General features: G+C 51.2%; 1 protein-coding gene across 1 annotated transcript in view; it reads right to left on the bottom strand.

The window, feature by feature from the left end:
• Nucleotides 1-26,260, bottom strand: part of LOC144724800 (uncharacterized) — a 43,572-nt gene that overhangs the window by 15,176 nt on the left and 2,136 nt on the right. Inside the window, exons 4-15 of the mRNA XM_078604188.1 lie at nt 25,607-25,825; nt 24,490-24,708; nt 23,374-23,592; nt 22,288-22,500; nt 21,427-21,480; nt 7,166-7,249; nt 5,846-6,673; nt 4,964-5,077; nt 2,232-2,342; nt 1,136-1,245; nt 548-764; nt 285-425 (exon numbers count right to left, since the gene is read on the bottom strand). Coding sequence (XP_078460314.1) covers nt 285-425; nt 548-764; nt 1,136-1,245; nt 2,232-2,342; nt 4,964-5,077; nt 5,846-6,673; nt 7,166-7,249; nt 21,427-21,480; nt 22,288-22,500; nt 23,374-23,592; nt 24,490-24,708; nt 25,607-25,825 — 2,529 coding nt within the window. The remainder of the gene's footprint in view (nt 1-284; nt 426-547; nt 765-1,135; nt 1,246-2,231; nt 2,343-4,963; nt 5,078-5,845; nt 6,674-7,165; nt 7,250-21,426; nt 21,481-22,287; nt 22,501-23,373; nt 23,593-24,489; nt 24,709-25,606; nt 25,826-26,260) is intronic.

Here is a 26,260-nt window from a genome sequence, read left to right as displayed (position 1 = left end):
TGTATTCATACTGGAGGAATCCGATGAGCTATAAAGCTCTCTTTCACAGATGTCCAGTAGGGGGCGGTAGTTTGAAGCCATCGGGGGGGGGGGGTGGGGGGCGCCCATGCGGTGGGTGAGTTGCCCCGGGCCCCGCAAACCCCCCCCTCGCCCGCCCACTATGGACGGTCCTGGTCGCAGGCGTCAAAGGTACGGACTCAGAGTTGCGCTGTTTGCGAGTAGCGGTCGCCGCGACTCCGCGACGCCGCGCGCGGCGAGGACAGGCGGCGTCCGCAGGGCCTCACCCAGGCAGTCTCTCCCCACAGAGTCCACGGAGACGTCCTCGTAGAAGGGCAGGCACGCGCAGTTGAAGGAGCCCTCGGTGTTGGTGCACGTCCCGAACGGCGAGCAGTCGTTCCGCGTCGAGTTCTGGCACTCGTCGAAGTCTGCACGCACAAACATCCCCCGCAACGCCTTGAACAGAACGTCGGCGCTGTTGGCGAGCAGCCCCCTGTGCTGACCGTCACGGCACGCGACGGGGAGGGGGGGTGGCGAGCGCGACGCTCACCGGACATCACGACAGACGAGACGTTCATGGGAAGTTTAGTGTCGTTGGCCACGGCGAGCAGGATGTTTCTCAGGCCGTTCTCCACTGTCTGCATGGTTATGTTTACGAGATTGTCCACCGCGATGATGCTGTCCACCACGATGCTGCCCCTCTTGAAGGAGATCACCACCACCTTCACTTTTTCGCTCTTCAACTCAACCTTCAAGTGACTGTTCATCTGTTAAGTAAATGGATAAAACGGAAGGAAAGAAAAATCAAGCGCACGCACGGATCCTGCGACGCAATTGACACGCCGCGTTTGTCCACCCCGAGGTGGTCGTTTAATTTTTTACCGCCAGGTTTTTTGGGCGATAACCCTTTGATCGATGTGGTGCGGTTTTCTCTTGGTCGAGTCCCCAAATGGCAAACGCAACCCCGGACTAAAGTTTAATTCGTACTGGATCACCTCTATGAGAGTTATCGTGCCCGCTGTGACAGGGACACACACGGACGGACGGACAGACAGAGCGCATGCGTTCGTTCACGCTTTCAACTTTAGTTGGAGAGCTTTCAAAACGAACAAGTTCCAGACTCTGCTTGGCCTCTCACCGATGTTTCCAGTTTATTTCTCATTGTTTTGAATTTTTCCGAAGATTCGTTTTCCAAATCGCTGTCGAATTCTTCCTCGATCTTGGTTTTCGACTCGAAGACTTTCATTTCTGAAAAAACAGAGCACAACGAAAGGAATCATCGGGCGCAATCAAAACCCTGATGGCCGACGGCTCGGGACCGGCCACGGAATAGCAGCCCAGGATAGCGAAGATGCCCCCAGAAGGAGGGGTTCGTCCTCCGAGGAGATTGGGAGCAAGGAAGCGCAGGGATTTAGAGACGGATATTTTACCGTCACGGGAGCATGCGCCGCATCCCTACGTCCAGTTGTGGATAGATCGTGGCCGATGACGATCGGCGAATGTGGAAGTTGGGTTTGCACCCTCAATTTGGGGGAGGCGGTGGGGGGGGGCATGATAGCCGTTGCCACCGCTTGCTTAATTTCCAAAGAGTATCCTCTTGTTGAGGTAGCTGCTGTCCTGAGAAATCCATATACGTTCCTGGGACATCGCCCGTTACTTAATAGTGCGATGCGCAAGACAAATGTGAGATGGTATTCGTCATGCGGCGTCTCCTTCCCATGACACGTCCCGGATTTTTCTGTACCCCGGAGGTGGAGACCCCTGCACGATGTAAAACTATTAACTATTTTTATTTTACCAGCTAAGGCCCACTGAGCTATGTAGCTTTTTTCGGAAAGCTCAAAAAAGTGGCTTACCGTGTACAAATTGACAGCAGCCACATACTCGAAACGCACGTTTCTAAATATGGAGGGAAAAACCGGAGAACCCGGAGAAAAAATCCACGTGACCGTGGGGAGAGAGACACGCAACCTCCAAATATACAGCAGGCATCGCAGTCGGGATCGAACTCACGACCTCCTGCAGACCAGGCGACGGAATTAACATCTCGCCATCGCGTTTTAAGATCAGAGCCTTCCTCGTTCTCGGTAAACTCTCACGATCACAGTGAGTTTCGTGGTGGTAATTAAATTCTCCCAGGGATCGAACTTACGACCTCCTGCATACCAGGCGAGGGAGATAACATCTCCTAGCCACCGCGGTGCACTCAATGTAAAACGCGCGACAGCGGCTACCTTCTTGGCATAAGTCTCCGCGGAAGCCGATGGGACACACGCAGGTGTAGTTGCTGGCCTTGTTGATGCACTCGGCGCGGTGACGGCACCGGTGCTGGTCGCAGTAATTGACTGCACGCACACGCACGCACGCGCACGCATGCAGACGGGGGGGGGGGGGGGGTTCATCACGTGCATTTGGTGAGCGCGCGCGGCCGTGAGAGGCACACAACGCGCACGTGTGAGGCAGGCCGCGACAGACGCAGTGCCGGCAGTGGCTATCGATGGTGTGCAGGCGGTGCAATTGCGCCGTGGGCCCGGGCACTGAGCTAACGAGGAGAGGGTGGAAATGAAACACACGGCACCGCTGCGATCGCGTTCCTGGCACCACTGCCATCGATGCATTGCATCAGCTCGTTCGATTAGTGGGAAATATTGAAGGAAAATATATGGGTAAAAAAAAGTTTTAAGCAGTGCCCAAGTCATCGCATCTTGACAGGTGAACATTTGCCAAATGGAAGCAAGGGGTTGAGCCTGGGCAGTGCTTGGATGGGCGACGGCCATGCATAACAGGTGCTATAGGCTGCGGTGGGGCTACGTGGTGAGCGGCACAGGGCAGTGGGGGAACATCCCGCGTCTATGCCCCCCGCCTTCACAAACCCGCACTGACCAGCGTGGTGAAGTATGGTCAAGCAACCCCCACGACCCACACTGCGTGAGGAGGCCCTCATCCAGCAGTTGATTGGCAAGGCGCTGTCTTGCACGTCGTTATTATTATTGTTGTTGTTATTTAGTAGCTGGTGCATTTAAACATTGATTTGTGTGAGGCCCTCATTGGCAGTGGATGTGTGGTTGCTGGGTGATGCATGTATAAGGTCTACTTATTCATAATTTTAAAGATTTTAGCCCTTTAGTATTACTTATACTTTGTAACGTTAGTATAGTTAGAGTGTATACCTTTTATATAAGTTAAGATTCCTACTTGTTCAATGTATGCACCGTCCCGCCATAGTGAATTCCTTGTTTGTGCAAACTTACATGGCGATTAAAACCGTTTCTGATTCTGATTCTGATGTTGCTGTTGTGGTTCAACTGTTGGAAGGAAGCTGTTATAGTTCTGCCACATTCTCCATGACACGAACGCGAGACATCGCCGTTAGAAGCTGATAGTTCTGTTACAATCCCTGTGACACTGAGACGTGACATCGCCGTTAGAAGCTGTTAGTTCCGTGACAATCCCCGTGACACTGAGACGAGACATCGCCGTTAGAAGGTGTTAGTTCCGTGACAATCCCTGTGACACTGACATGTGACATCGCCGTTAGAAGCTGTTAGTTCAGTGACAATCCCCGTGACACTGACACGAGACATCGCCGTTAGAAGCTGTTAGTTCAGTGACAATCCCTGTGACACTGACATGTGACATCGCCGTTAGAAGCTGTTAGTTCAGTGACAATCCCCGTGACACTGACACGAGACATCGCCGTTAGAAGCTGTTAGTTCAGTGACAATCCCCGTGACACTGAGACGTGACATCGCCATTAGAAGCTGTTAGTTCAGTGACAATCCCTGTGACACTGACATGTGACATCGCCGTTAGAAATTGTTAGTTCAGTGACAATCCCCGTGACACTGACATGTGACATCGCCGTTAGAAGCTGTTAGTTCAGTGACAATCCCTGTGACACTGAGACATGACATCGCCGTTAGAAATTGTTAGTTCAGTGACAATCCCCGTGACACTGACATGTGACATCGCCGTTAGAAGCTGTTAGTTCAGTGACAATCCCTGTGACACTGAGACATGACATCGCCGTTAGAAATTGTTAGTTCAGTGACAATCCCCGTGACACTGACATGTGACATCGCTGTTAGAAGCTGTTAGTTCCGTGACAATCCCCGTGACACTGACGTTCGTTTTTGGCACGTTAATTGTTAATTGAATTAAAGGAGCAAATGCGTGATATAATAAAACGAGAGAGGACAAGCTTGCTGCTGGCTGAGCACGCGATAGCCCGCGGCGTTTAAAGGCCACGGCTTCTCCGTGTTTGTCAGCCTCCCCCCTTGCACTCTCCATGTTTTTGGACGTGCGAGACGATGTGCAGACCTCGGAGGGAAAAGCACAAGTTGCTGGTGTTAGAAGCCCGCGGTTAGTTTCACCACGCTCCGCGTGACACCGATTGCCCGGCACTGCCGCCCCGTGGCGCTTGCACCGCTTTTCCACCGGCACGTCCGAGCCGAGCCCATTGCGGGGACCTCACGGTTTTGTTTTCTCCCACCGGCTATTTGCCGAGCCGAGCCGGAACCCAAACCGTGATGCGCTGGCCTCGCAAGAAGACGTGCGTGTGTTTGTATTGTGGAACTTCGTTTGCACCGTATGTAGCCAACCGCGCTAATCGGAGGTGCGGGGGGAAGGACAACAAACTAAACTCAAAATGCACTTTTAAAGAAATCTAAATTATTTAAAAGTGCAAAGCTCCGAGTGGCTTCCTAATAGCACCATCTGACTCGGGGCCAAGCAGGGCCAGGCGCGGGGCTCCCGCCGCATTCCTCGCTAAACAGAGAGGACACGGCATCCTCACGTCAACTGTACACGCGCGTCTCGACCGGTTTGTCGATTGTGACGTCGGCGGACCGGCTCGGCTACTGCAGTGGCTCGAACCCTGGCGCAGCTCAGTTGTGCGGTGGAAAAGCGGTCATTGTTACGCCTGCCCGGGGAACGGATGGCTGGCTGCCGGGGCAGCTGGACGTACTGATTTCACAAAACTCTCCCAAGAAGGCGGTCCCGCAGTCGCACAGCGGCAAGGTGGTGTTGCTTTGGCACTGCCCGCTGTTGTTGCACGGGTTGGGCAGGCACCTGTCAAAGCCTGTTTAGTTTTTTGTAAAAAGTAAAGACACACGCGCGCACCTCCGATTAGCATGGTTGGCTGCGTACGCTGCGAAAGAAGTTCAACATACGGTGCATTCATACATCAGACACGTGGCTCGCGTTCCTTCCGTCTGCTTCCTCCTCTCCCCCTCACTTGGGGACCTTGAGCCTTGAACACGGCAGGGAGATCGAGGGCGGCTTCCCCTCGCCTCACTGGACAGGTGAGTTTCGGGTGACGCCGCCACCTCAACCGCAGAGCGGCGTCATACCCAGAACGATGGCGCCAACATACGCGGGCAGGAGTCCAACCGAGTTGATTTGAATCGCACGGCCGATTGTATCCACTGCACCACAATAACTTAGTAACACCCCGCCACAAACACACGCGTACACGATAAAACACACAGCTGACAACTGCAAGTTGAACATTGTAAATAAGTTAAAGGTAAAGGCGCAGCCCTGCAATTGCTCACTCACGCTACTGCTGGCGGAAGGGCCTCCACTAGAGAGCCCCTCTAGTGGAGGGCATCTAGGCCCACTGCTCTTCCACACTGGCCAGGCGTACCCACACTTGACCCCACCACGCGCGCCCTGCCCATCGACGTAACAGAGGCGCGGCAACTTGAGCAATCCGCGGTACTCCTTCGACCGCCACGCCGGGGAGACCGAACCGCACCGCGTTGCAACAGTCCGGCGCGCTGTCCGTTCCACCGCGACGGGGCCGACCTGCCCAAGGGCGCTGGCTCGGCGCAACGGACTCACTCACCGGTGCTCTTAACGCTGGTTGTGGGGGGCGTGGTCGGCGTGCTGGTGCTGATGACACCCGCGCTGGTGCTGGGCGACTGAGAGCTCGTGCTGCTAGGGGTTGTGGCGGTGCTGGAATTTGTGGTTGTGGTGGTGGTGGTGCTGGCAGACGTGGTGGTGCTGGGGGTTGTGGTGGTGCTGGGGGTTGTGGTGGTGCTGGAGTTTGTGGTAATGCTGGGGGTTTTGGTGGTGATGGGGGTTCTGGTGGTGCTGGGGATTCTGGTGATGCTGGGGGTTGTGGTGGTGCTGGAGTTTGTGGTAATGCTGGGGGTTTTGGTGGTGATGGGGGTTCTGGTGGTGCTGGGGATTGTGGTAATGCTGGGGGTTGTGGTGGTGATGGGGGTTGTGGTGGTGCTGAAATTTGTGGTGATGCTGGAGTTTGTGGTGGTGCTGGATTTTGTGGTGGTGCTGCTGGGGATTGTGGTGGTGATGGGGGTTCTGGTGGTGCTGGGGATTGTGGTGATGCTGGAGTTTGTGGTGGTGATGAGGGTTTTGGTGGTGGTGCTGGGGATTGTGGTGGAGCTGGAGTTTGTGGTGGTGCTGGTGTTTGTGGTGGTGCTGGGGATTGTGGTGATGCTGGAGTTTGTGGTGGTGATGAGGGTTTTGGTGGTGGTGCTGGGGATTGTGGTGGAGCTGGAGTTTGTGGTGGTGCTGGTGTTTGTGGTGGTGCTGGGGGTTGTGGTGGTGCTGAAGCTTGTGTCGCCACCACCGCTGCCGGGCAACGTCGAGTTCACGCCGCCGAGCGTGCTGTTGCTGGGTTGCGTCCCTGTCACGGACGTTGCCGCGGTGTCTGGAACAAGAGGAGGGTGGTCACGGTGACGACGCGCCCCGTGGCACACTATCACGCGTTTTCGCCATGACACAGCTCTTCCATTAGAATGCGGTTTCTGAGCGGGTTAGCTTTGGTAATTCACGCCGATACAGCTGCATGACGTATGCCTGCCATTAAGTGAAACACTATTCCCCGTGTTAAAACATCTAATTTAGCCCGTTTAATTTTTTTTTGTTTTACTTACCAAGAGCAGCTTCTGCGTGACATTTAAATACGCGGTGTGGATTCAACAACGACGAGTCAGGACGTGGGCCACACTCAAGATCGGGGTTCGGGACGCGGTGCTTATCCAGGCAACGGAAACCAGAGGAAATCCCCGAACAAATACGCAACTGGAGTTCCACGCAGGTTGTCGCCGTCCAGACCGCCCCAAACGAAAAGACCGAACACAAATGCCGGATGAATGAAGACTGCGCCGGGAGGAGCTTCTGAGAGGCGTCGCTCACTCACCGGGACGCGCGGTGCCATTGCTGACGACGGCGTCCGGAGGTCTCGCGCTGGAGGAGGTTGACACGCCGGACGTGACCGTGATGCCTGGCACGCGAGACACCGGGCGTTAGGGCAGCGCTCGTAAGACTCTGAACGCGTCAGTGGCGCTTGGAGTGAGGGCGGACAGCTTGCGGGGGTTAGCGGCGGCTGCAATCGACCCGTTGTGCTACGGCGGCTCAAGGGAGGGGCGGTACATGTGTTGAACTTTCAAACCTCTGAAAGAGGTAGGAAGTCGGATCCTGACAATTTTGGGCCACATTTTTCTGGGGAGTAAAATTTGGAACCTTTGAGGTCAGGCGTTACAAAACGTGCACGCTCCGAAAACGCGCACTCATTCCAAAACATGCATCGCATTTTCCAATTTAAATAAATAAGAACTACTTTTATCATGTTAATCGTGTCACTACAACCCCGCAATGTCACCACTCCCACCAGTCACTCACAGCTAAATGAATGTTAACGATCACGTCGGCATGCACGTGCAATGCACTGCGAACTTAATAGCAGCTACTCGAACTTACAAGCGCTTGTCCATGTACGGCCGCTGTACGTGTGTAACACGCACTGCCGCCGTACCCGCTGTACGCATGAATGACGTTCAACTTTGAATGAACGTCACACTTCAACTTTGCTGCAACGGCGCCGGACCAACGATGCAATTGACGCGTCGAAGCACACGTCACCTTCAGCGCGTGTGTAACAGTCGACGCGTTGACACATGCATCACCTTCAGCGCATGCGTAACAGTCGACGCGTTGACGCATGCGTCACCCACAGTGCATGCGTAACAGTCGACACGTTGAAGCATGCGTCACCTTCAGCGCATGCGTAACAGTCGACGCGTTGACGCATGCGTCACCTTCAGTGCATGCGTAACAATCGACGCGTTGACGCATGCGTCACCTTCTGTGCATGCGTAACAGTCGACGCGTTGACGCATGCGTCACCTTCAGCGCATGCGTAACAGTCGACGCGTTGACGCATGCGTCACCTTCAGTGCATGCGTAACAATCGACGCGTTGACGCATGCGTCACCTTCAGCGCATGCGTAACAGTCGACGCGTTGACGCATGCGTCACCTTCAGCGCATGCGTAACAATCGACGCGTTGACGCATGCGTCACCTTCTGTGCATGCGTAACAGGCGACGCGTTGACGCATGCGTCACCTTCAGCATGTGCGTAACAATCGACGCGTTGACGCATGCGTCACCTTCAGCGCATGCGTAACAGTCGACGCGTTGACGCATAAGTCACCTTCTGTGCATGCGTAACAGTCGACGCGTTGACGCATGCGTCACCTTCAGCGCATGCGTAACAGTCGACGCGTTGACGCATAAGTCACCTTCTGTGCATGCGTAACAATCGATGCGTTGACGCATGCGTCTCCTTCAGGGCCGGTAAGGCCCGCCACTACATGCCGACACCACGTGCTTAGCCAATGAGCGCACGTGCATTGTCGCGTTACCTGTGGCGACGGTGCTGGGTGTGGGGATGGGCAATGTGAGGTTAGTAGCCGCGGTTGGATTTGTCGCACTTCCTGTGCCATTGACGTTAGGCTTTGCCGACGTAGCACTGGTGTTAGAAGCGGGAGTTGGTTTTGGCACAGTCTCTGTGCCATTGACGTTAGGCTTTGCTGACGTAGCATCGATGTTAGAAGCAGGAGTTGGTTTTGGCACAGTCTCTGTGACACCGACGTTAGGCTTTGCCGACGTAGCACCGGTGTTAGAAGCAGGAGTTGGTATTGGCACAGTCTCTGTGACACCGACGTTAGGCTTTGCCGACGTAGCACTGGTGTTAGAAGCAGGAGTTGGTTTTGGCACAGTCTCTGTGACACCGACGTTAGGCGTTGCCGACGTAGCACCGGTGTTAGAAACAGGAGTTGGTATTGGCACAGTCTCTGTGCCATTGACGTTAGGCTTTGCCGACGTAGCACCGGTGTTAGAAGCAGGAGTTGGTTTTGGCACAGTCTCTGTGACACCGACGTTAGGCTTTGCCGACGTAGCACCAGTGTTAGAAGCAGGAGTTGGTTTTGGCAAAGTCTCTGCGACACCGACGTTAGGCTTTGCCGACGTAGCACCGGTGTTAGAAGCAGGGGTTGGTATTGGCACAGTCTCTGTGACACTGACGTTAGGCTTTACCGATGTAGCACCGGTGTTAGAAATGAGAGTTGGTATTGGCACAGTCTCTGTGACCCCGACGTTAGGCTTTGCCGATGAAGCACCGGTGTTAGAAGCAGGAGTCGGTATTGGCACAGTCTCTGTGACACCGCTGTTAGGCTTTGCCGAAGTATCACCGGTGTTAGAAACGGGAGTTGGTATTGGCACAGTCTCTGTTACCTCGACGTTATACTTTGCCGATGTAGCACCGGTGTTATAAACGCTAGTTGGTATTGGCACAGTCACTGTGACACCGCTGTTAGGCTTTGCCGACGAAGCACCGGTGTTAGAACCGGGAGTTGGTATTGGCACAGTCTCTGTGACCCCGACGTTAGGCTTTGCCAACGTAGCACCGGTGTTAGAAGCAGGAGTTGTCATTGGCACAGTCTCTGTGACACTGACGTTAGGCTTTGCCGATGTAGCACCGGTGTTAGAACCGGGAGTTGGTATTGGCACAGTCTCTGTTACCCCGACGTTAGGCTTTGCCGATGTAGCACCGGTGTTAGAACCGGGAGTTGGAATTAGCATATTCTCTGTGACACTGACGTTAGGCTTTGCCGACGTAGCACCGGTGTTAGAAACGGGAGTTGGTATTGGCACAGTCTCTGTGACACTGACATTAGGCTTTGCCAATGTAGCACCGGTGTTAGAAACGGGAGTTGGTATTGGCATAGTCTCTGTGACACCGACATTAGGCTTTGCCGATGTAGCACCGGTGTTAGAAGCAGGGGTTGGTATTGGCACAGTCTCTGTGACACTGACGTTAGGCTTTGCCGATGTAGCACCGGTGTTAGAAATGAAAGTTGGTATTGGCACAGTCTCTGTGACACCGACGTTAGGCTTTGCCGACGTAGCACCGGTGTTAGAACCGGGAGTTGGTATTGGCACAGTCTCTGTGACATTGACGTTAGGCCTTGCCGATGTAGCACCGGTGTTAGAAACCGGAGTTGGTATTGGCACAGTCTCTGTGACATCGCTGTTAGGATTTGCCGATGTAGCACCGGTGTTAGAACCGGGAGTTGGTATTGGCACAGTCTCTGTGACATCGCTGTTAGGCTTTGCCGATGTAGCACCGGTGTTAGAACCGGGAGTTGGTATTGGCACAGTCTCTGTGACACCAATGTTAGGCTTTGCCGACGTAGCACCGGTGTTAGAACCGGGAGTTGGTATTGGCACAGTCTCTGTGACATTGACGTTAGGCTTTGCCGATGTAGCATCGGTGTTAGAAACGGGAGTTGGTATTGGCACAGTCTCTGTGACACCGACGTTAGGTTTTGCCGATGTAGCACCGGTGTTAGAAACCGGAGTTGGTATTGGCACAGTCTCTGTGACATCGCTGTTAGGCTTTGCCGATGTAGCACCGGTGTTAGAACCGGGAGTTGGTATTGGCACAGTGTCTGTGACACTGACGTTAGGCTTTGCCGATGTAGCACCGGTGTTAGAAACGGGAGTTGGTATTGGCACAGTCTCTGTGGCACTGATGTTAGGCTTTGCCGACGTAGCACTGGTGTTAGAAACGGGAGTTGGTATTGGCACAGTCTCTGTGACACTGACGTTAGGCTTTGCCGATGTAGCACCGGTGTTAGAAACGGGAGTTGGTATTGGCACAGTCACTGTGACACTGACGCTAGGCTTTGCCGAAGTAGCACCGGTGTTAGAAACGGGAGTTGGTATTGGCAGAGTCTCTGTGACACCGACATTAGGCTTTGCCGACGTAGCACCGGTGTTAGATACGGGAGTTGGAATTGGCAGAGTCTCTGTGACACCGACGTTAGGCTTTGCCGATGTAGCACCGGTGTTAGAAACGGGAGTTGGTATTGGCACATTCTCTGTGACACCGACGTTTGGCTTTGCCAACGTAGCACCGGTGTTAGAAACGGGAGTTGGTATTGGCACAGTCTCTGTGACACCGACGTTAGGCTTTGCCGACGTAGCACCGGTGTTAGAAACGGGAGTTGGAATTGGCACAGTCTCTGTGACACCGACGTTAGGCTTTGCCGATGTACCACCAGTGTTAGAAACGGGAGTTGGAATTGGCACATTCTCTGTGACACCGACGTTTGGCTTTGCCGACGTAGCACCGGTGTTAGAAACGGGAGTTGGTATTGGCACAGTCTCTGTTACACTGATGTTAGGCTTTGCCGATGTAACACCGGTGTTAGAACCGGGAGTTGGTATTGGCACAGTCTCTGTGACACTGACGTTAGGCTTTGCCGACGTAGCACCGGTGTTAGAAGCAGGAGTTGGTATTGGCAGAGTCTCTGTGACACCGACGTTAGGCTTTGCCGACGTAGCACCGGTGTTAGAAACGGGAGTTGGTATTGGCACAGTCTCTGTGACACCGACGTTAGGCTTTGCCGACGTAGCACCGGTGTTAGAAACGGGAGTTGGAATTGGCACAGTCTCTGTGACACCGACGTTAGGCTTTGCCGATGTACCACCGGTGTTAGAAACGGGAGTTGGCATTGGCACATTCTCTGTGATACCGACGTTTGGCTTTGCCGACGTAGCACCGGTGTTAGAAGCAGGGGTTGGTATTGGCACAGTCTCTGTGACACTGACGTTAGGCTTTGCCGATGTAGCACCGGTGTTAGAAATGAAAGTTGGTATTGGCACAGTCTCTGTGACACCGACGTTAGGCTTTGCCGAAGTAGCACCGGTGTTAGAACCGGGAGTTGGTATTGGCACAGTCTCTGTGAAATTGACGTTAGGCCTTGCCGATGTAGCACCGGTGTTAGAAACCGGAGTTGGTATTGGCACAGTCTCTGTGACATCGCTGTTAGGCTTTGCCGATGTAGCACCGGTGTTAGAACCGGGAGTTGGTATTGGCACAGTCTCTGTGACATCGCTGTTAGGCTTTGCCGATGTAGCACCGGTGTTAGAACCGGGAGTTGGTATTGGCACAGTCTCTGTGACACCAACGTTAGGCTTTGCCGACGTAGCACCGGTGTTAGAACCGGGAGTTGGTATTGGCACAGTCTCTGTGACATTGACGTTAGGCTTTGCCGATGTAGCATCGGTGTTAGAAACGGGAGTTGGTATTGGCACAGTCTCTGTGACACCGACGTTAGGTTTTGCCGATGTAGCACCGGTGTTAGAAACCGGAGTTGGTATTGGCACAGTCTCTGTGACATCGCTGTTAGGCTTTGCCGATGTAGCACCGGTGTTAGAACCGGGAGTTGGTATTGGCAAAGTGTCTGTGACACTGACGTTAGGCTTTGCCGATGTAACACCGGTGTTAGAAACGGGAGTTGGTATTGGCACAGTCTCTGTGGCACTGATGTTAGGCTTTGCCGACGTAGCACTGGTGTTAGAAACGGGAGTTGGTATTGGCACAGTCACTGTGACACTGACGCTAGGCTTTGCCGAAGTAGCACCGGTGTTAGAAACGGGAGTTGGTATTGGCACAGTCTCTGTGACACCGACGTTAGGCTTTGCCGACGTAGCACCGGTGTTAGATACGGGAGTTGGAATTGTCAGAGTCTCTGTGACACCGACGTTAGGCTTTGCCGATGTAGCACCGGTGTTAGAAACGGGAGTTGGTATTGGCACATTCTCTGTGACACCGACGTTTGGCTTTGCCAACGTAGCACCGGTGTTAGAAACGGGAGTTGGTATTGGCACAGTCTCTGTGACACCGACGTTAGGCTTTGCCGACGTAGCACCGGTGTCAGAAATGGGAGTTGGAATTGGCACAGTCTCTGTGACACCAACGTTAGGCTTTGCCGATGTACCACCGGTGTTAGAAACGGGAGTTGGAATTGGCACATTCTCTGTGACACCGACGTTTGGCTTTGCCGACGTAGCACCGGTGTTAGAAACGGGAGTTGGTATTGGCACAGTCTCTGTTACACTGATGTTAGGCTTTGCCGACGTAGCACCGGTGTTAGAAGCAGGAGTTGGTATTGGCAGAGTCTCTGTGACACCGACGTTAGGCTTTGCCGACGTAGCACCGGTGTTAGAAACGGGAGTTGGTATTGGCACAGTCTCTGTGACACCGACGTTAGGCTTTGCCGACGTAGCACCGGTGTTAGAAACGGGAGTTGGAATTGGCACAGTCTCTGTGACACCGACGTTAGGCTTTGCCGATGTACCACCGGTGTTAGAAACGGGAGTTGGCATTGGCACATTCTCTGTGATACCGACGTTTGGCTTTGCCGACGTAGCACCGGTGTTAGAAACAGGAGTTGGAATTGGCACAGTCTCTGTGACACCGACGTTAGGCTTTGCCGACGTAGCACCGTTGTTAGAAACGGGAGTTGGTATTGGCACAGTCTCTGTTACACTGACGTTAGGCTTTGCCGATGTACCACCAGTGTTAGAACCGGGAGTTGGTATTGGCACAGTCTCTGTGACATTGACGTTAGGCTTTGCCGATGTAGCATCGGTGTAAGAAACGGGAGTTGGTATTGGCACAGTCTCTGTGACACCGACGTTAGGTTTTGCCGATGTAGCACCGGTGTTAGAAACCGGAGTTGGTATTGGCACAGTCTCTGTGACATCGCTGTTAGGCTTTGCCGATGTAGCACCGGTGTTAGAACCGGGAGTTGGTATTGGCACAGTGTCTGTGACACTGACGTTAGGCTTTGCCGATGTAACACCGGTGTTAGAAACGGGAGTTGGTATTGGCACAGTCTCTGTGGCACTGATGTTAGGCTTTGCCGACGTAGCACTGGTGTTAGAAACGGGAGTTGGTATTGGCACAGTCACTGTGACACTGACGCTAGGCTTTGCCGAAGTAGCACCGGTGTTAGAAACGGGAGTTGGTATTGGCACAGTCTCTGTGACACCGACGTTAGGCTTTGCCGACGTAGCACCGGTGTTAGATTCGGGAGTTGGAATTGTCAGAGTCTCTGTGACACCGACGTTAGGCTTTGCCGATGTAGCACCGGTGTTAGAAACGGGAGTTGGTATTGGCACATTCTCTGTGACACCGACGTTTGGCTTTGCCAACGTAGCACCGGTGTTAGAAACGGGAGTTGGTATTGGCACAGTCTCTGTGACACCGACGTTAGGCTTTGCCGACGTAGCACCGGTGTTAGAAATGGGAGTTGGAATTGGCACAGTCTCTGTGACACCAACGTTAGGCTTTGCCGATGTACCACCGGTGTTAGAAACGGGAGTTGGAATTGGCACATTCTCTGTGACACCGACGTTTGGCTTTGCCGACGTAGCACCGGTGTTAGAAACGGGAGTTGGTATTGGCACAGTCTCTGTTACACTGATGTTAGGCTTTGCCGACGTAGCACCGGTGTTAGAAGCAGGAGTTGGTATTGGCAGAGTCTCTGTGACACCGACGTTAGGCTTTGCCGACGTAGCACCGGTGTTAGAAACGGGAGTTGGTATTGGCACAGTCTCTGTGACACCGACGTTAGGCTTTGCCGACGTAGCACCGGTGTTAGAAACGGGAGTTGGAATTGGCACAGTCTCTGTGACACCGACGTTAGGCTTTGCCGATGTACCACCGGTGTTAGAAACGGGAGTTGGCATTGGCACATTCTCTGTGATACCGACGTTTGGCTTTGCCGACGTAGCACCGGTGTTAGAAACAGGAGTTGGAATTGGCACAGTCTCTGTGACACCGACGTTAGGCTTTGCCGACGTAGCACCGTTGTTAGAAACGGGAGTTGGTATTGGCACAGTCTCTGTTACACTGACGTTAGGCTTTGCCGACGTAGCACCGGTGTTAGAAGCAGGAGTTGGTATTGGCAGAGTCTCTGTGACACCGACGTTAGGCTTTGCCGACGTAGCACCGGTGTTAGAAACGGGAGTTGGTATTGGCACAGTCTCTGTGACACCGACGTTAGGCTTTGCCGACGTAGCACCGGTGTTAGAAACGGGAGTTGGAATTGGCACAGTCTCTGTGACACCGACGTTAGGCTTTGCCGATGTACCACCGGTGTTAGAAACGGGAGTTGGTATTGGCACAGTCTCTGTGGCACTGATGTTAGGCTTTGCCGACGTAGCACTGGTGTTAGAAACGGGAGTTGGTATTGGCACAGTCACTGTGACACTGACGCTAGGCTTTGCCGAAGTAGCACCGGTGTTAGAAACGGGAGTTGGTATTGGCACAGTCTCTGTGACACCGACGTTAGGCTTTGCCGACGTAGCACCGGTGTTAGATTCGGGAGTTGGAATTGTCAGAGTCTCTGTGACACCGACGTTAGGCTTTGCCGATGTAGCACCGGTGTTAGAAACGGGAGTTGGTATTGGCACAGTCTCTGTGACACCGACGTTAGGCTTTGCCGACGTAGCACCGGTGTTAGATTCGGGAGTTGGAATTGTCAGAGTCTCTGTGACACCGACGTTAGGCTTTGCCGATGTAGCACCGGTGTTAGAAACGGGAGTTGGTATTGGCACATTCTCTGTGACACCGACGTTTGGCTTTGCCAACGTAGCACCGGTGTTAGAAACGGGAGTTGGTATTGGCACAGTCTCTGTGACACCGACGTTAGGCTTTGCCGACGTAGCACCGGTGTTAGAAATGGGAGTTGGAATTGGCACAGTCTCTGTGACACCAACGTTAGGCTTTGCCGATGTACCACCGGTGTTAGAAACGGGAGTTGGAATTGGCACATTCTCTGTGACACCGACGTTTGGCTTTGCCGACGTAGCACCGGTGTTAGAAACGGGAGTTGGTATTGGCACAGTCTCTGTTACACTGATGTTAGGCTTTGCCGACGTAGCACCGGTGTTAGAAGCAGGAGTTGGTATTGGCAGAGTCTCTGTGACACCGACGTTAGGCTTTGCCGACGTAGCACCGGTGTTAGAAACGGGAGTTGGTATTGGCACAGTCTCTGTGACACCGACGTTAGGCTTTGCCGACGTAGCACCGGTGTTAGAAACGGGAGTTGGAATTGGCACAGTCTCTGTGACACCGACGTTAGGCTTTGCCGATGTACCACCGGTGTTAGAAACGGGAGTTGGCATTGGCACATTCTCTGTGATACCGACGTTTGGCTTTGCCGACGTAGCACCGGTGTTAGAAACAGGAGTTGGAATTGGCACAGTCTCTGTGACACCGACGTTAGGCTTTGCCGACGTAGCACCGTTGTTAGAAACGGGAGTTGGTATTGGCACAGTCTCTGTTACACTGACGTTAGGCTTTGCCGACGTAGCACCGGTGTTAGAAGCAGGAGTTGGTATTGGCAGAGTCTCTGTGACACCGACGTTAGGCTTTGCCGACGTAGCACCGGTGTTAGAAACGGGAGTTGGTATTGGCACAGTCTCTGTGACACCGACGTTAGGCTTTGCCGACGTAGCACCGGTGTTAGAAACGGGAGTTGGAATTGGCACAGTCTCTGTGACACCGACGTTAGGCTTTGCCGATGTACCACCGGTGTTAGAAACGGGAGTTGGCATTGGCACATTCTCTGTGACACCGACGTTTGACTTTGCCGACGTAGCACCGGTGTTAGAAACAGGAGTTGGAATTGGCACAGTCTCTGTGACACCGACGTTAGGCTTTGCCGACGTAGCACCGTTGTTAGAAACGGGAGTTGGTATTGGCACAGTCTCTGTTACACTGACGTTAGGCTTTGCCGATGTACCACCAGTGTTAGAACCGGGAGTTGGTATTGGCACAGTCTCTGTGACACCGTTGTTAGGATTTGCCAATGTAGCACCGGTGTTAGAAACGGGAGTTGGTATTGGCACAGTCTCTGTGACACTGACGTTAGGCTTTGCCGACGTAGCACCGGTGTTATAAGCAGGAGTTGGTATTGGCACAGTCTCTGTGACACCGACGTGAGGATTTACCGATGTAGCACCGGTGTTAGAAACGGGAGTTGGTATTGGCACATTCTCTGTGACACTGACGTTAGGCTTTGCCGATGTAGCACCAGTGTTAGAAGCAGGAGTTGGTATTGGCACAGTCACTGTGACACCGACGTTAGCCTTTGCCGACGTAGCACCGGTGTTAGAAACAGGAGTTGGTTTTGGCACAGTATCTGTTACCCCGACGTTATATTTTGTCGATGTAGCACCGGTGTTAGAAACGGGAGTTGGTATTGGCACAGTCTCTGTGACACCGACGTTAGGCTTTATCGATGTAGCACCGGTGTTAGAAACGAGAGTTGGTATTGTTACAGTTTCTGTGACACCACTGTTAGGCTTTGCCGACGAAGCACCGGTGTTAGAACCGGGAGTTGGTATTGGCACAGTGTCTATGACACTGACGTTAGGCTTTGCCGATGTAGCACCGGGGTTAGAAACGGGAGTTGGTATTGGCACAGTCTCTGTGACACCGACGTTTGGCTTTGCCGACATAGCACCGGTGTTATAAACGGCAGTTGGTATTGGCATAGTCTCTGTGGCACCGCTGTTAGGCTTTGCCGATGTAGCACCGGTGTTAGAAACGGGAGTTGGTATTGGCACAGTCACTGTGACACCGTCGTTAGGCTTTGCCGACATAGCACCGGTGTTAGAAACGGGAGTTGGTATTGGCACAGTCTCTGTGACACCGACGTTAGGCTTTGCCGACGTAGCACCGGTGTTAGAAACGGGAGTTGGTATTGGCACAGTCTCTGTGACACCGACGTTAGGCTTTGCCGATGTAGCACCGGTGTTAGAAACGGGAGTTGGTATTGGCACATTCTCTGTGACACCGACGTTTGGCTTTGCCAACGTAGCACCGGTGTTAGAAACGGGAGTTGGTATTGGCACAGTCTCTGTGACACCGACGTTAGGCTTTGCCGACGTAGCACCGGTGTTAGAAACGGGAGTTGGAATTGGCACAGTCTCTGTGACACCGACGTTAGGCTTTGCCGATGTACCACCGGTGTTAGAAACGGGAGTTGGAATTGGCACATTCTCTGTGACACCGACGTTTGGCTTTGCCGACGTAGCACCGGTGTTAGAAACGGGAGTTGGTATTGGCACAGTCTCTGTTACACTGATGTTAGGCTTTGCCGATGTAACACCGGTGTTAGAACCGGGAGTTGGTATTGGCACAGTCTCTGTGACACTGACGTTAGGCTTTGCCGACGTAGCACCGGTGTTAGAAGCAGGAGTTGGTATTGGCAGAGTCTCTGTGACACCGACGTTAGGCTTTGCCGACGTAGCACCGGTGTTAGAAACGGGAGTTGGTATTGGCACAGTCTCTGTGACACCGACGTTAGGCTTTGCCGACGTAGCACCGGTGTTAGAAACGGGAGTTGGAATTGGCACAGTCTCTGTGACACCGACGTTAGGCTTTGCCGATGTACCACCGGTGTTAGAAACGGGAGTTGGAATTGGCACATTCTCTGTGACAACGACGTTTGGCTTTGCCGACGTAGCACCGGTGTTAGAAACGGGAGTTGGTATTGGCACAGTCTCTGTTACACTGATGTTAGGCTTTGCCGATGTAACACCGGTGTTAGAACCGGGAGTTGGTATTGGCACAGTCTCTGTGACACTGACGTTAGGCTTTGCCGACGTAGCACCGGTGTTAGAAGCAGGAGTTGGTATTGGCAGAGTCTCTGTGACACCGACGTTAGGCTTTGCCGACGTAGCACCGGTGTTAGAAACTGGATTTGGTATTGGCACAGTCTCTGTGACACTGGCGTTAGGCTTTGCCGACGTAGCACCGGTGTTAGAACCTGGAGTGGGTATTGGCACAGTCTCTGTTACACCGATGTTAGGCTTTGCCGATGTAGCACCGGTGTTAGAAGCAGGAGTTGGTATTGGCACAGTCTCTGTGACACCGACGTTTGGCTTTGCTGACGTAGCACCGGTGTTAGAAACGGGAGTTGGTATTGGCACAGTCTCTGTTACACTGATGTTAGGCTTTGCCGATGTAACACCGGTGTTAGAACCGGGAGTTGGTATTGGCACAGTCTCTGTGACACTGACGTTAGGCTTTGCCGACGTAGCACCGGTGTTAGAAGCAGGAGTTGGTATTGGCAGAGTCTCTGTGACACCGACGTTAGGCTTTGCCGACGTAGCACCGGTGTTAGAAACGGGAGTTGGTATTGGCACAGTCTCTGTGACACCGACGTTAGGCTTTGCCGACGTAGCACCGGTGTTAGAAACGGGAGTTGGAATTGGCACAGTCTCTGTGACACCGACGTTAGGCTTTGCCGATGTACCACCGGTGTTAGAAACGGGAGTTGGAATTGGCACATTCTCTGTGACAACGACGTTTGGCTTTGCCGACGTAGCACCGGTGTTAGAAACGGGAGTTGGTATTGGCACAGTCTCTGTTACACTGATGTTAGGCTTTGCCGATGTAACACCGGTGTTAGAACCGGGAGTTGGTATTGGCACAGTCTCTGTGACACTGACGTTAGGCTTTGCCGACGTAGCACCGGTGTTAGAAGCAGGAGTTGGTATTGGCAGAGTCTCTGTGACACCGACGATAGGCTTTGCCGACGTAGCACCGGTGTTAGAAACTGGATTTGGTATTGGCACAGTCTCTGTGACACTGGCGTTAGGCTTTGCCGACGTAGCACCGGTGTTAGAACCGGGAGTGGGTATTGGCACAGTCTCTGTTACACCGATGTTAGGCTTTGCCGATGTAGCACCGGTGTTAGAAGCAGGAGTTGGTATTGGCACAGTCTCTGTGACACTGACGTTAGGCTTTGCCGATATAGCACCGGTGTTAGAAACGGGAGTTGGTATTGGCACAGTCTCTGTGACACTAACGTTAGGCTTTGCCGACGTAGCACCGGTGTTAGAAACGGGAGTTGGTATTGGCACAGTCTCTGTGACACCGACGTTAGGCTTTGCCGATGTAGCACCGGTGTTAGAAACGGGAGTTGGTATTGGCACAGTCTCTGTGACACTGACGTTAGGCTTTGCCAATGTAGCACCGGTGTCAAAAACGGGAGTTGGTATTGGCACAGTCACTGTGACACCGACGTTTAACTTTGCCGACGTAGCACCCGTGTTAGAAACGGGAGTTGGTATTGGCACAGTCTCTGTGACACTGACGTTAGGCTTTGCCGATATAGCACCGGTGTTAGAAACGGGAGTTGGTATTGGCACAGTCTCTGTGGCACTGATGTTAGGCTTTGCCGATGTAGCACCGGTGTTAGAAATGAGAGTTGGTATTGGCACAGTCTCTGTGACACCGACGTTAGGCTTTGCCGATGTAGCACCGGTGTTAGAAACAGGAGTTGGTATTGGCACAGTCTCTGTGACACTGACGTTAGGCTTTGCCAATGTAGCACCGGTGTCAGAAACGGGAGTTGGTATTGGCACAGTCACTGTGACACCGACGTTTGACTTTTCCGACGTAGCACCCGTGTTAGAAATGGGAGTTGGTATTGGCACATTCTCTGTGACACTGACGTTAGGCTTTGCCGATGTAGCACCAGTGTTAGAAACGGGAGTTGGTATTGGCACAGTCTCTGTGACACTGATGGTAGGCTTTGCCGATGTAGCACCGGTGTTAGAAACGGGAGTTGGTATTGGCACAGTCTCTGTGACACCGACGTTAGGCTTTGCCGATGTAGCACCAGTGTTAGAAACGGGAGTTGGTTTTGGCACAGTCTCTGTGACACCGACGTTAGGCTTTGCCGATGTAGCACCGGTGTTAGAAACGATAGTTGGTATTGGCACAGTCTCTGTGACACTGATGGTAGGCTTTGCCGATGTAGCACCGGTGTTAGAAACGGGAGTTGGTATTGGCACAGTCTCTGTGACACCGACGTTAGGCTTTGCCGATGTTGCACCGGTGTTAGAAACGGGAGTTGGTATTGGCACAGTCTCTGTGACACCGACGTTAGGCTTTGCCGATGTAGCACCGGTGTTAGAAACACGAGTTGGCATTGGCACGATCTCTGTGATACCGACGTTAGGCTTTGCCGACGTAGCAATGGTGTTAGAAACATGAGTTGGTATTGGCACAACTGGTGTGACACCGACATTAGGCATTACAGCAGTAGCAATAGTAGTCGTGGTAGTGTTAGAAACTGGAGTTGGTATTGGCACAGTCTCTGTGACACTGATGTTAGGCTTTGCCAGTGTAGCAACGGTGTCAAAAACTGTAGTTGGTATTGGCACAGACTCTGTGCCATTGTTGCTGGGTTGTGTTATGTTCGACACGGCAATTGAGGTGACGTCGGTTGCGACTGGGGTACCCGCAGTGCTGGGGCCTGATGTTCCCGTTGGGGGACGAGTTGTCATCTGCGTAGCTGTAAAAAACAAAGCACGTTGTTTAGAGTTGGAAGCAAGACGCGCACGCGGAAACAACGAAGAGAAAACGGGATGAGGGGACGCAGCCTAGAATCGGAGTCCAACTTCTTTTCAACCTTGTCCTTTGAACAACGGTGAGTACGGTGTTAGCGCAATTCTTGTAGGCCGAGGCCTGTCATGGGCGTGCTGTCACAGGCATTTGTCAATCCTCTGCTGGATGAATGCCTCCCCCATACTCTGCCACGCTGGTCATTGCAGGTTGGTGAAGGGGCGCGGTGGTTGCGCACCGGTTCCGATATCGCTCACCACTGAAATTACCGATGGTTGAGAATTGAACTCAGGTCGTTGGGTTCAGAATGACTCAGAGGCGCCGAGGAACCACTGACAAGCGGGAAGGCAACCGTGAGATGATCCGGCACCAACAATTGCCCAAGCTCTGCAGTCCTCTCTATGTTAAATGTGTGATCGGCCAATGATGAATGTTTACATGTGGGAGGAAATCGGAGCACCCCTGCAGAAAACCCACACGTGCGAGGGAGAAACACTGTATCCCATATCGACTGAATGGGTCGAATCCACATTTTTCCTGGACTGACGTCTGGCTGCTCAAGGCTCGCGGGAAGGGAGGTTCACTCAGCCTCACTGCCTCCACAGTGCAGGATTACAGGCCACGTGCATAGCCACCTCCTTGGCACAGATGCACCATCATCATCAGTCATGATCAATCCACTGCTGGATGAAGGCATCTCCAAGCCACCGCCATCCCCCACGACCGCACGACGCTAACTTCCACCATGAATACTCACTGCAAAGCTCCTCGTCACTGTAGTCTCCACAGTCGTTAGACCCATTGCAGACAGCTGACAGTGGAGCACACGCCCCGTTGTAACACTGGAAGGAGTCGGGTGGACAACAGAGGCTCTCGTCTGAACCGTCTGGGCAGTCCACGTCTCCGTCACAGCGGTAGAGAGACGGGATGCATTGGCCTCCTCCGCAGCTGAACTCCCCAATCGCACAGCCTGTCCAGAAAAAAAGTTGGTAGCTTGAGTACCTACATCCAGATGAATTTCTGTCAGGCTTGGTCGCACCCACAGTCATAATTCAGAAAGATAGAGTCCCTGAATTTCAGATTAATTTGAAAATTCAGAAATTGGGCCGAGACACAAAACATCAGATGATCCAGAATGTTTGGTTTGGATTGATCCCAAAATGCAATGTCGCAAAAGTGACGTCACTTCCATGACATCCCCTCCACGCTGTTACTGCTTCAAATGCAGACACTTGTCTCTTTTGAAAAAGCATTAAAATATTAAACATTGCATTAAAAGTTATAGTTTTTCTGAGTAAACTTGTGCAAAAAAAGTCCCACTGAATAACTAACACTCATCACCATGTATATATATGTGTATATTGACATGTCTAAGATAATCTATAATAATCTAAGATAAAGCTCTAGTATAACTAATTAGCTATGAATAAACTGTTTCACCATTTAAATGAATATAAAGTCATATTAATGGGACTCATGTAAGTGATTGTGATAATTTATTCTATAATATATTCAAATACATTGACCTCTAGGTATCACTTCCTGCCACTTCCAGATCCTTTGTGGGCACACACTGATGACATCACACCACCTATTTAGGGCCTAACACTGGAGGACATTTTCACAATTCTGGCAACTGCCTGATGCTGCAGTTTGTAACTAATGGTACAATATAATGGATTGCTCTATTACACAGTGGTGTGCTGATGCAGAAACACATTGGCACATTTGTTCACATGATAATTTTATTTATCACAATATTGGTTCACGAAGGTGTACTGTCTGTTAAATTGATGACGTGCAAATTCGTAAAAACATATTGAGGCAGATGTTGACAACTCACTGCAATTCTGCTCGTCGCTGTAGTCTCCACAGTCGTCAGCTCCATCGCACACGAACGAGGGGGAGGTGCAGGCCCCGTTGCCACACTGGAAGGAGTCGGGTGGACAATCGGTGCAGCGGCCCTCGTCCGAGCCGTCTGGGCAGTCCGCGTCTCCGTCACATCGGTAGAGAGATGGGATGCACTGGCCTCCTCCACAGCTGAACTCCCCAATCGCACAGCCTGTCCAGGAAAAAAGTTGTTAGCTTGAGTACCTACATCCAGGTGAATTTCTGTCAGGCTTGGCAACACCCACAGTCATCACTAAGAATGATAATGAGTCCCTGAAATTTAGATTAATTTTAAAATCCAGAAATCAGGCCTAGACACAAAACATCGGATGATCCAGAATGTTTGGTTTGGATTGATCCCAAAATGCAATGTCGCAAAAGTGACGTCACTTCCATGACATCCCCTTCACGCTGTTACTGCTTCAAATGCAGACACTTGTCTCTTTTGAAAAATCATTAAAATATTAAACATTGCATAAAAAGTTATAGTTTTTATGAGTAAACTTGTGCAAAAAAGTCCAACTGAATAACTAACACTCATCACCATGTAAATATATATATGTGTGTATATTGACATGTCTAAAATAATCTATAATAATCTAAGATAACACTCTAGTATAACTAATTAGCTATAAAAAACTGTTTCACCATTTAAATGAATATGAAGTCATATTAATAGGTCTCATGTAAGTGATTGTGATCATTTATTCTATAATATATACAAATACATTGACCTCTAGGTATCACTTCCTGCCACTTCCAGCTCTCTTGTGGGCACACACTGATGACATCACACCACCTATTTAGGGCCCAACACTGGAGGACATTTTCACAATTCTGGAAACTGCCTGATGCTACAGTTTGCAACTATCAGCGAAATGTGATGCCTAATTGTTAAATGTTGTGCATGATCTACAACACAGCAGTGTGATGAAGCAGTAATAAATTGGCACATCTGTTCACGTGAAAATTTAATTCATCACAATATTGATGGTGAAAGTCTATTATATGTTAAATTGATGACATGGATATAGATAATAACAAATAGCAGAAGATGTTGACAACTCACTGCAATTCTGCTCGTCGCTGTAGTCTCCACAGTCGTCAGCTCCATCGCACACGAACGAGGGGGAGGTGCAGGCCCCGTTGCCACACTGGAAGGAGTCGGGTGGACAATCGGTGCAGCGGCCCTCGTCCGAGCCGTCTGGGCAGTCCGTGTCTCCGTCACAGCGGTAGAGAGATGGGATGCACTGGCCTCCTCCACAGCTGAACTCCCCAATCGCACAGCCTGTCCAGGAAAAAAGTTGTTAGCTTGAGTACCTACATCCAGGTGAATTTCTGTCAGGCTTGGCAGCACCCACAGTCATCACTAAGAATGATAATGAGTCCCTGAAATTTAGATTAATTTTAAAATCCAGAAATCAGGCCTAGACACAAAACATCGGATGATCCAGAATGTTTGGTTTGGATTGATCCCAAAATGCAATGTCGCAAAAGTGACGTCACTTCCATGACATCCCCTTCACGCTGTTACTGCTTCAAATGCAGACACTTGTCTCTTTTGAAAAATCATTAAAATATTAAACATTGCATTAAAAGTTATAGTTTTTATGAGTAAACTTGTGCAAAAAAAGTCCAACTGAATAACTAACACTCATCACCATGTAAATATATATATGTGTGTATATTGACATGTCTAAAATAATCTATAATAATCTAAGATAACACTCTAGTATAACTAATTAGCTATGAAAAACTGTTTCACCATTTAAATGAATATGAAGTCATATTAATAGGTCTCATGTAAGTGATTGTGATCATTTATTCTATAATATATACAAATACATTGACCTCTAGGTATCACTTCCTGCCACTTCCAGCTCCCTTGTGGGCACACACTGATGACATCACACCACCTATTTAGGGCCCAACACTGGAGGACATTTTCACAATTCTGGCAACTGCCTGATGCTACAGTTTGCAACTATCAGCGAAATGTGATGCCTAATTGTTAAATGTTGTGCATGATCTACAACACAGCAGTGTGATGAAGCAGTAATAAATTGGCACATCTGTTCACGTGAAAATTTAATTCATCACAATATTGATGGTGAAAGTCTATTATGTGTTAAATTGATGACATGGATATAGATAATAACAAATAGCAGAAGATGTTGACAACTCACTGCAATTCTGCTCGTCGCTGTAGTCTCCACAGTCGTCAGCTCCATCGCACACAAACGAGGGGGAGGTGCAGGCTCCATTGCCGCACTGGAAGGAGTCGGGTGGACAATCGGTGCAGCGGCTCTCGTCCGAGCCGTCTGGGCAGTCCGCGTCTCCGTCACAGCGGTAGAGAGATGGGATGCACTGGCCTCCTCTGCAGCTGAACTCCCCAATCGCACAGCCTGTCCAGAAAAAAGTTATTAGCTTGAGTACCTACATCCAGGTGAATTTCTGTCAGGCTTGGCAGCACCCACAGTCATCACTAAGAATGATAATGAGTCCCTGAATTTTAGATTAATTTTAAAATCCAGAAATCAGGCCTAGACACAAAACATCAGATGATCCAGAATGTTTGTTTCGGATTGATCCGAAAATGTGATGTCGCAAAAAGTGACGTCACTTCCATGACAGCCCCTCCATGCTGTTATTGCTTCAAATGTAGTCACTTGTCATCTCTTTTGATAAATCACAGAAATATTCAACATGGTTGTGAAGTCATAGTTGTTCTGATTAAACGTATGTAAAAAATATAAACTGAAAAACTATGACTAACATTGATCACCACGTAAATATAATTGTATTTATTTACATATCTAACATAATATATAATCTATAAT

Source organism: Lampetra planeri, chromosome 21 (genome assembly GCF_965212315.1).
Source record: "Lampetra planeri chromosome 21, kcLamPlan1.2.h2, whole genome shotgun sequence".
Taxonomy (NCBI): Eukaryota; Metazoa; Chordata; class Hyperoartia; order Petromyzontiformes; family Petromyzontidae; genus Lampetra; species Lampetra planeri.
The sequence above is the reverse complement of the archived record's forward strand: the minus strand, read 5'-3'. Positions and strand labels throughout refer to the sequence as shown.